The sequence below is a fragment of the Drosophila eugracilis genome, unplaced genomic scaffold, assembly GCF_018153835.1.
Source record: "Drosophila eugracilis isolate 14026-0451.02 unplaced genomic scaffold, ASM1815383v1 contig_367, whole genome shotgun sequence".
NCBI lineage: Eukaryota > Metazoa > Arthropoda > Insecta > Diptera > Drosophilidae > Drosophila > Drosophila eugracilis.
In genome coordinates, this window is record NW_024573224.1 from 3483470 (window position 1) to 3494827 (window position 11358).

At 39.6% G+C, this 11358-nt stretch overlaps 1 protein-coding gene across 1 annotated transcript; it reads left to right on the forward strand.

The window, feature by feature from the left end:
- Positions 1 to 1626: 1626 nt before the first annotated feature.
- On the forward strand, positions 1627 to 3414 carry LOC108113694 (protein distal antenna-related). Its single transcript, XM_017224371.2, has one exon. It carries the CDS (start codon positions 1716 to 1718, stop codon positions 2985 to 2987), a length of 1272 nt encoding a protein of 423 aa, XP_017079860.1. The 5' UTR covers positions 1627 to 1715; the 3' UTR covers positions 2988 to 3414.
- Positions 3415 to 11358: the final 7944 nt, after the last annotated feature.

The following is an 11358-nucleotide window of genomic DNA, read 5'->3' on the forward strand; positions in this document are numbered from 1 at the left end:
TTTTATTGCAGTTCTTCCTCTTGGCTCACAGCTGTTGCAATTTTTTCTCAAGATAAAAAGCTTTTTTTAGTTTTCTAATAGCAAATATAAGTTGCCCACGCAGACGCTTTATTAATTAAAAGAATTTACAAGACAACTCGTTAACACGACAGAAAATATTAAATATAATAATAATAACTTAATTAATAAATCATTTATTCTGGAATAAGATAAACACATTGGAAGAATTGGATTATAACAAAGGGTTACGTATTCTTCATAAAGTTGCAGTGAAATGATTAGTTGTGGAAATGTCTTCAATTTTAATCGAAATGATAATATTAAAATTGATTTATGACTTTGATTATTTGTGTTTCAAAATCATAAGTCCATTTTTGTGTAAGTGTTAATTATTTATTCAACCTCTAAGAGTGCAGTGATAAAGCTATCAATACAAGAAATCTTTAATTGATTTAAAAAATAACACAAAATGGAGTGTGGGCTATAATAAGATACAGTTTTTAGTGTATAACTTCCACCTCTTGTAAAATGTGTAATCGGTAAGTTTGTCTAACAAAATTTTATAATAATAAAGATTTCTATCTTTTTTTTTTTAATAGAGTATAAATATATTATAGTACTCTAGTAGTTTAGTTACCTTCTCAAAGCAGAAAATTAGTTTGTTTTCTTTATTGATTTCATTTACAGTGCTTGCAAAATATGTTTAGCAAACTTGTATTTTCAAACTAGAAAACTGTTTAGTTTTCTTTAACGTATCATCAAACGGATTCTGTCAGTTCGAGGCTGACTTTTGTAATTTGAAGATTATATTAAGTTTAGAAGGTGTGTTAGTACGCTGTACATATTTTATGCACGGCTAATGCGGTTCATCCAAAGAGGGCAAAATTCTTTGCTCTAAAAACATTTACCATAAATAACGTGCAAAAAGTACTAACAAAATTAGTACAAACACACAGATGGCCAAAACAAATACAACAGAGTGAAATTGTGTTATTCTTGGAAGATTCGCGACCCAAAAGTGCAACCAGGTTCACGTCCGTATCAGATCCGTTCACGCACATGCGAAGGCGGATGCGGATGGTAGAAGGTTGGCCAAACACACTCTCGCAGTGGAGAATGTTTATGGGAGGTAAATAACTGGTTTTTATATAAACACAAGAGAACAATATCACACACACACACACACATACACACAGCCACGTGCAGGAGACAATTTGGAAATGTGCATCCACATCGAAAGCCACATGCACATATCAGCATATCCGCACCACCACCACACATGCAATTCGTGAAGAGGGCAGCCAAGGAGGATGGCCAAGACAATGCTATCGCTCTCTCTCACTATCTCTGTCCCGTTAAGAGAGCCACGATATCCTGCAGAGCATAGCAAATCCGCAAGAGAGAGATCAGGCGCGAGCGGGACATGAGTAACAAGTTGTTGCGCTGGTGGTGGTGGCAGAGAGACAGAGAGAGAGAAAGGAGAGAGTGGCGCCTCGCCGTTCTCCATTGGTCGAGCCAACGGTCCGCCGTTCTCTTCGCCGCAAAAACGTCGGCTCATCATCGGCGGTCGCCTTTCGCAGCTCGCCTTTCGCGGAATCGCAATCACAATCACATCCTTCTGCGAGTTCGAGGTGTGCACACCGGTGGTCGCATCCGTAAAGTTCGCGCTTCAAATCGTAGTCGCTGCCGTAACCGAAACTGAAACCGATAGAACCATGGATATCTCCGCCTACCAGCACATGAACATCCGGATGAGCACGCGTGGCAAGCGTCCGCTGAGGAACCTCACGCCCAACGATAAGGTGCGCGCCATTCAGCGCATCCATAATGGTGAAACAAAGGCCAGTGTTTCGCGGGATATCGGAGTACCAGAGTCCACGTTGCGTGGTTGGTGCAAGAATGAACAGAAGCTGCGCTTCATGTGCCGCCAGTTGGGTCCCGATCACATGGGACTCGATAGTCCACCGGAAAAACGCGCCAAGTTCGAATTGCAGCTTCAGTTGCCCCCAAAATTTGTGGCACTGCCTCCAAATTACGAAGAACTGGGCTTTGGATCACTGCCCTACTCCCCCGGAGATTATCCAGTGCAGGGCGAGTCCCTGCTGGAAAAACTAAGCCTAGTGGAATTTGTGAAAAAGAATGGCGGATTGCATCCCGAGGCAGTGCACCCAAGTCAATCGGGCGTGGTGGATTACTCCAACAACATGCTACATCAGCTGAATTTACTGGCCTTGCTCAACTCCAAATTAACCCCTCAGACTGCCGAAGTCCTTCCGGTGGATGCACCCAAATCGGAGGACAACAAAGTGGTTGATTCGCCCGCAGCATCAGAGGATTATAGCAAAAACAATTATCCCTTGCTGAGTGTTAAGAACTGGGCCAAAGATCCGGCCAAGCGTGCCACCCTATCCAATCAGCCGGAGCAAGTCAATGATAAGAACAATAATGCTCTGGAGGCCAATGGTTCCGGACAACAAGTTCTGGCCACGGAGCAGACGAAGACACCCATGTTCCCGGACACAACAATACCCCTACTGCCAGCTCCCTTCCCGAATCCTGCGGATCTGGCGTCTGTGATAGCACCACTAACTCCAGCAAACTCCAATAGCAGTTCCACTCCCAACGGAACCGATAACCAGGGAGCAGCTCTGCTGGATTGGTGCAAACTCTTCAATGCCAGCTTGAATTTCCTGGCCTTTGCAGCGGCCGCAGCATCCATGCAACCCGGCGGTGGTGGTGGACCCAGTGCACCCACCTACAATCCCAACCAAATAGCCAACGGTGGTTCGGAACCCGATCTCGAGACATATCCTTTCAACGAGGCGCTAATGAAACGCCTCAGTCCCTTGGCCCACAGTGAGGCCTCCAACGAAAGCTACTGTGACAGCGAGCCGGAGGATCTTTCGGTGCGATCCTGCGCCTCCAAGGCCTCCAGCAGATCCCACACTCCCGACAAGAGCATTGGTTCCAGCGATGCCGAGCAGTAGATACCATCTAGTTTCTAGTTCTTAGTTTCTAGTTGATAGTGTAAATACCTCCACTTTTTTAATTAATTGTTAATAGCCACCTTTAGTAATTACGAGACACGAATCATTTCGCAATGCAAATGCCATTTGTACTTATCAATTAACGTATTAATATCACCGCAACAGGTATTAATATCTAGTATCAGCATACTATAGCTAGTATTAACTAGGTATATCGACTGTGTGACTACTAACTTGTTTCAAAACCAAACTCAATTCATCTACACTTAATAATAACAAGATACTAATTGTGTTAAGTAGCTTAATTATTTGGCACGTTCGCCGGCCATTCCAATCGATTTGTTTTCGTACTGCTGTAATCTCCGTAACTCTTAATAAGCATATAAACTAATTACTAATGAAACGAATAAAATATTTATTAACAAAACAAAAATACAATTAAAGCGTCAATCTCTCAAGATTCAAAAATCAGCATTTTCTTATTTAATGGGTTTTTAATTTTCAGTGATTTCGAAATGGGGTGATTTTCTACACCGAGAAAACAGAATCGAGTTTGCGAGAGAATCACAACATTAAATTCGTTCTGTATTGGTTTATGGCTTTGAGATATTTATCAAAAAAATTTATGAATTAAATTCATTAATTCAAATTTGATTTTTTACTTATGGTAAATATATTTTAATTTTGTAATAGATTACCATAAAAAGTTTTACAAATAGAACTCTGGCTGAACTCAACTGATCCTAAAATACTCTCTTTTATACTATTTTTGGGATATTCTTTGAATTATGAAGAATTTAGTTTAAAATCTTCTCAAGCCATTTTTGACAAATTGACAAAAAGTTAGAAACCACATTTTAGAAATATTTGAATGTCATAACTTTCTTAGATACAAAAACATTAAATAAGTTTTTAATTACTAAAAATTCCTTTTCGTAAAAGTACACTGAAACGTTTCGATTTTAAAAGAGGAAAATTATTTTAGGTAAACCATAAAAACTATCAAAAATGTTGGGCATTTTTACCAAAAAATCGTTTTTGAATAATTCAAAATTTGAGATCTGTATTTTTGGAAGCAATTACTATGCTGGCCAGATTGTTAAGAAAAATAAAGAGAAGACACCATCGAGATGGCCACTGGCCAAGATCATTGTTATTGGCGTGTATGGAGGTCAGTAGACGGAATTGGAGTCCTGGCAGCAGGGCTAAGCGTTAATGAGTCTCTCCTGCCTTTCCCTTGGAAAGCCTTTTCAAAGGCATCGGTCAAGCTGAACACGAAAAAATGGCACCAGCACTAGGAGCTGGAGTAGGAGCAGGAGCCGGAGCAGCACCAGTCACCGAAAGAGTAACCGCCAAGGCAGTGGCAACAACAGCAATAGCGGCAGCGGCAGCGGCATGAAGACGAATTATTGGTTCGCCTTTTGGAAAAATTAAATATCGCGTGTTGGTAATTTCCGCTTGGCTTCCCATTGCCGCTGCCATCGGCTGAAGTTGAGGCGAATTATTACGATGATTAGGCGACTGACAGTGCTCCCAGGCATCGGCATCCATGTCGACCATCCGGCCTGCCAGCCGTGATCTGTATGCATGTTTCGCATTTCGTATTTTCGCATTTCGCAGTTCGCATTTTAGCCATTGCATGTGTGGCGTTGTATTCTGCGCAGCGTTTTGTGGACATCTTCGTGGCATTCTGGTTCTGGGCGAGGATTAAATTACTTAAAACCAATCCCCTGGGCATATCGACGGATCCAGCCGCTGTCAATATTGTGTCGCCTCGTAACCCGCACGATCGATGCCGAGATCGCGCGGTACTAAGACCAGGCACACCATACAAGTGCCCAAAATAAGTGGCTATGCGAATGGTTGTAGTGTTCCTTTAGGAGATGTAGAGTTTGCTATATGCATCATTGGTTTCATTGGTGAACTTTCTAAGGGTATGTACATATGGCTTATGGATTCCATGAACTAAAACAAACAACTTTTATAGATTCTTCATTACATTCAAGTGTTAACTTCTATCAAAAAGTTGTATTTCCAAATAATAAACCTAAACCCTTTATGCAAACTAAAGTTCAATGTACCAGTTCAATAGCCCAAAATGAGACACCGAATGATTGACATTCCTCAAGCATATGATTGACAATGGAAAGGGCTCTGAAATTGGCCAACGAAAGGAACGATCGAGCTGCTAATATCGATACCACATCCGCACCGGTGGCGGATGGCTGGGGCGTTCATAAAAATGGCGAGGAATTTGCGTGAACTTAATGCGGATCTCATTCAGCATTTTTGGGCCTGGTTAAGGCAAGGCTCTTCTGTTTGATGTAAAGATAAACATAATGCTTTAACCTTTACAGAAGCAAAGTGATCAACATATATGGGTAGAGTGCATATGGATTTTTTGATTCTCGCCTAAAGCCCATGTTGGCTGAAGTCAATTTATTTGGTTTCTTATCCTCGCGTTTGAATAATTGGCTACCAAGTTACCTTTACGAGATCGAAGCGAAACTCCTGCGTTTTGCGTGTCCAGCCTCCTTGGCATCCGCATCCACATCCACGTTCTCTAGCATGCCTCAATTACAATCAGATTAGTTGCATGTGAGCAGGAACCCTTTGATGGAAAACGATCGCGCCAGATTAAGTCGCGAACTGAACTGAACGGTGGACTGGCCATTCTTTTCCAGCCATCCGGCTGCACTCAGTCGCACGAATATTGGCGTCCACTGTCCAGGGGATCAATTGTAGTGACTGGACTGGCCAGGCGACTCACTATGCATTGGAGATCCATTAAAATTCTGCCCCCAATTTAACCACGAAAAAGGCTTATGGAAAAACGCGATGCGGATGTTTATTTGTTTTTTTGTGGCTCAGAAATCATAATGACTTTTACCTAGATTATAGGTCATCATCTTTGGATTCGAATAATTCATATTTTTGGAAAATTGAATTTGTTGGCAATTCAATTACCCAAGTACGTTAATGAGTGGAAATATCCGTTTTAATAATTTGGAATATGAAATTTGCATTTGAAAAAGAAAGCAAGCAATTATGCTTATAAAAGAGCTGCATAGGGAAAGTACACTTCTTAACATTTATATTTGCATCTACATAATTAATGAAATATTTCTACATATCCTTAACCTTGCATTTTTATTGAAAATTTAATCCTTTCTTATCGTCTTATTAAGTGCAACTTGCAGTCCAGTCAAGTACATATTGGTTTGGCCCTTAATTTACGTCGCAGAATAAAATGTAGGCTCTACAGCAAAAATTACTTTTGTCCTTTCATTCCGATGATATATATGTATATATAAATACTCATATATATATATAAATATATACCCGAGTAGATAACTAACAAAGATTTGTGTACTTTTGTACTAGTATTGCGCTTCACAGATACTGCATAATTTTGGCTTGGGCTGATGATGATGAATACAACTTTTGATATAAATTGCAATTTATTGTGTCTTTTGGTGAAAAAAGTGTTTCTTTTTTCTACGTTACAATAGTTATTTTTTGCTCCCTTTAGTCTGCATTGTTTCTCTTTTGTCCTTGCGAACATCAAAGCTGAACCAGAGACTTTGTCATCAGCCTTCTCTTTGCCTTTTTGTTTTTCCTAACCGGTTCGCGTCCTGGCGATATTCTTCTGATTTAAAAAGTTGGCATAGAGGAAAGTTAGAAATATTAAGAATTTATTTAAGATGTTTTCTATGGATAAAGCTGTTCAAATTAAGAACTTACTGAAGGCTTAAGCAATGATTTATCAGAAAATTATAAGCATTCGTTAATTTTAAACTTCTATTAAAGGATTTTAAGTTTAAGTTTATTTACTAAATTTACTGAATAAAAACAACCTTCCCCACCAATATCGTCAATCTAGATTACGTTGGTCAGCTGTGAAATTCGAAATGAGGCAAAAGTTTTGCCAACTCGTTTGCTTAACAAATTATCATGATTAGGACAATATTTTGATTGCTACCTGAAGGATGTTGTGAAAGCATTTTCAGAAATGCCACTGCATTTACCACAGCAACTTATCGCAACCACGATATAGAAGGCCGGAAGGACATTCATCCCCTTTGATTAGCGCGTGTATAGTAAGAAAAAGGATGATGTTCTGTTCTGTTCTGTTTTGCTGTATTCTGTAGACCGATGTCATCCTGAGAAAGGACATCCTAATGAATATGTCAGTGTGCGCGATAAAGTTTTCACTTTATTGTCAGAATTGTCTCGTTATTAACACGAGTTGAGTTGATCAAAACGTGGAATGTGCGGTGATAAGAGGCTTAGGCGAGAGGGCCAAAGGGATTCCCAAGACAGGAGAATTGGCATTCGCATTGTTTTCAAGGGACATCCAGCTACTTGATTTCAAAAACTCAAACCGGATTTCAGTTTGGCTTTCGAGGCTTATTATGTTGCCTACATTCTGACACGCAAAGGTTTTTTGTTCTCCTCTGAACAAGACCTAAAGGCAAACCATGACCGCAAAAAGAATCAGCTTCAGATCGATCAGGTTTTAAATATCTTTTAAGTTTAAGGTAGAAAATGAGTAAAAGATTCTTTCTAAAAGGTGTAAGAAGATCAATGTATCAACAAAATATTAGTTCTATAAATTTATGGTTTTTATATATCATTAATTAGATATTCCTTTATCAAAACGGATCATTGTTACCTTCAAAATATTTATACTTTGCTATTTTCTCAAAGCCATTCTACAATTTTAAAGAATAAAAGAAAGCCTTCGCAAGCTGTGTAACCAGAAAAGTCTTAACAAGCTGACCCTGACCTTATTTACTTTAACAAACAATAAAATAAAACCCGTATATATCGCATAAAACATTTAGTGTTTGTATATAGAAAGCAAACTCTTTATTTAGTATTCAAATCATTGGGAATGGAAAACAAGGTCCGATTTGTTATGTTTATGTAACCCTTATTCTTGTCTGTGGTAAGAGTAGGAACTTATCGCGGCGCCTCAATGGGAAAAACTGGATTAAAGGTCGCCGGACTTCAGGTCCTGTCAACGTTCCTTCCATCGTCAATAAATCAGGCAGATGAAAATTCCGTTACAGGACACTACCAGATTCGTGAGAAAACGTCGTATAATATCCCAAAGCGTTGCTGTTTTTCCATTTTTTCCAACTAACCCGATGTCCGGTTAAATGACATAAACATATAGGACAACGGAATTCTAATCAAAATACCGGTTATACCCAACGTCTTACACCGTCATCTGCAATTACTTGGTCCGGACCAAAAAACAGTTCCGAGGAACGGGTTCCCAGCGCCGCTGCGTTGCACGGATATCCGGATATGAATATTAAGCAGCCGTGTGGGTATTTATCTAATCTTAACAAATGACTTGATGTCTTCGTCACCGCTGTTAACCGTGCAGGACATGCAAATAAAGTTTTTACGCAGAGGTATTTATCTGGCGGGTATTAGTGTCAAACTTTTCGGTCCGCAGCATTGACAAATGACACATGCCGTCCAGGTTGGCTAATACTAGGACCAATTTGCAGCGCTTCTGGTTTGCTACCTTGAAAAGTCAGGATAGGTATCCGTTAAATAAAGTTTAGGAAAACAGTTTTTAACTTCAGATATTTGCTTAAAGGTACTAGCTGAGTTTTCGTTTGAAATAATATCCACGAAGTTGACTTTGCAAGGGAAATAATAAACTTAAAATCGATGAGAATACTGATTCATAAAAATATATTTTTCTTTTGATTTTCTAGCAGAAAAATCTTAGTTCATCCTTAGTGAGATTCTCCCGGAATCTGTGACAAATCCAAGGGTATAAAACCCACGTAAACGCACTTCAAGGGTTAGTTTTCGGCGCTGTCCATAGGAAACTGAAATACCTAATGAGTTTTGGCACTTTTTAACGACCGACATAGTATTCCACCACATTCATTATTATAATAACGAAACACACACACACAGACACTTAGACAAACAAACACCTATGTGCAAACGGATAAGTATATATATCTGGTCCATGTATTAGCCTATATATATATATTTTCGGGCTTATATGGCATACTAAATAAGTGGGGGGAGTGAGAAAGAGGTGGCGGAGGCATAAAAAACAAACCCCTTCACTTGTTGTTAAACAAACTCTTGCGATTTCTATTTTTCATCGCCGGCCCGGTCACTCTCACTACTCGAGTGGTGCCGCAGATGGCTCTAGTCCGCCTCCAAAGTGGACAGAATTTAACGTTCCAGAGACTCGTTTAATAATTGCTCAGAGTGCGTGCGGTTTGGGCGCAGGATGGGGGGTCGAAATGGGTCTACGTCAACCGTGTCGCTAGGCCTGTCGTACGGGACAGGCCCGTAACGGACTTCGGACTTTGGACTTTGGACTTAACCGGACCCAAAAACTGGACAGGGTATGTTAAAACAGGACAGGACGAAACCCGTACCGTACCGTACCATACCGGACCTTACATTCAGGACCTTCCCGGGACCGCTGGCAGTTGAAATTTGTGATAGATGCGGTTTACGGAGGCTGGGCGATGGGGCGCGAGGTGTGGCACAAACACATGGACACACACACACACACACACACATAGATATTTATACCGAGTGGACAGGACCTTTTGTAGCCTTAACCCCTAAGTGTCCAGAAAAGGGATGAAACGGCTGAAAAATGCTTACGCCGGGTTTCGAAAATGTTATTACGAATATATTATGCGCACATACAACCGACAGTCAAGCCTACATATATAAGTAAACTTTTACTTTTTGTACATACATACGTATATATCGTGGTTATATATTCAAAATTATATATGTTACATAGTTTCAGGACACATGGCTGCTTATTATATATATATATATGTTTGTATTTGTATATATATTCCGGCCCGGGTAGTGGTCAACAGATTTGTGATGCCTGGCCAAGCCTACGAATGTCCTAAAATAAGGTTATTACGGAGGACACCAGAGGCCGGTGATAAAGGCGTGAGTCCATTTACCCCGGCCACAAAAACCTTTTTGTTTAGTTACCTCCGTACCCGTACAGAACGAAATCGGGCTAGTAGTGTTACCCGTAAAGTGCTCAGTGGCGAATTAAAAATTGACATACTTATACATTTTACAGCTTACACGTGGCCATATAAGTCCGATGTGGATCTATATAGCTCCGCCATTGTTTTTTCTGTTCTCTCTCTTTATTTCAGTCAAAGGACAACCCCCAGTTTGCACTACATTCCACATTTGATTTCCTTTACCGATTTGTTTTCAATAAAAGAAAAGCGTACATATATAGCTTCCTGTCTGGTGGCAAATTTAATAACACTTGCATAAAGAAAATTTCCAAGTCACGAAATTTGTGTGCGACCTTGTGAACTTTGGTCTTAAAAAAGAATTTAACTGATGCCAGACGTTTGAGGAAAGTTTTACTTTAGTTTAGTATCATTGAGCCAAGGAGTCTAGCCAAGAACTTTGGCTAACAAGTGGGACAAAGAGTCAATTTGACCTGTCATTACAATTGCATACTCGAAAAGATTTCCTCGAGTTGGCAAATTGGCAAGGAAGTTAAAAGAAATTATTAATTTTAATTATCCTCATTATTGGTTTATTAAAATCAATTATATAGTGAAAGTTTTAGTTAAGGGATTATCAATATTTATCTGAAATAAAAGGAGTTTGCTATTCCCTTCCTTCTGGCAATCGATAAAGCTCTTCTTGTTTTATAAATTTGATTAGAAATGTTAATAAAATTAAATGGAATGCTTAACAAAGCCACTTAATCTTATTATGATATCCTAGTTGATAGAAAAATAAAAGAAATGTAATAAAAATGTGTCTATAATTTGAGTTTTTAATTCAAAACTTGGAATTTAATACATAAAATAAGAAGAATAATAATATAAAAGTCAAAAAACCATAAAAGTGCATTTAAAATATTTACTTAATTCTAGAAAATCCCTGCCAAAAAAATCCCTTAAAACTGACTCCCTTTACCCTCCTTTATTGACCATCTTGACTGAATGGCAGGTGCTGATGTTGGCCAAATCGCTGTTCCTGTTGTTGGCAGCTGTTAGCGGCCACCAGTTTCTTCTGTTTCATTTTTTCACCGGTTTTTGTTGCAAGGGAGGAGCTGCAAACAACGGGAAAAAAAGCGGACGGCATTGAATTACGGTCGGAGCCATCAAAATTGCACCATATGGAAATTAAGTTGGCAACTGCCGTGATACCGTTGACGCCACTGATACGAGCTGCGAGATACGAGAAGTCGCGCAAAAAAGCAATCTGCAACGGAGTGTGCAAAGGTCAAGTCAGCCAGTGGCATTTCACTGCCATTTCCTGGCCATTTTCACCTACCGTTTCAGTTTCTAGTCGCGTTACCTTTCGACGATGCGCC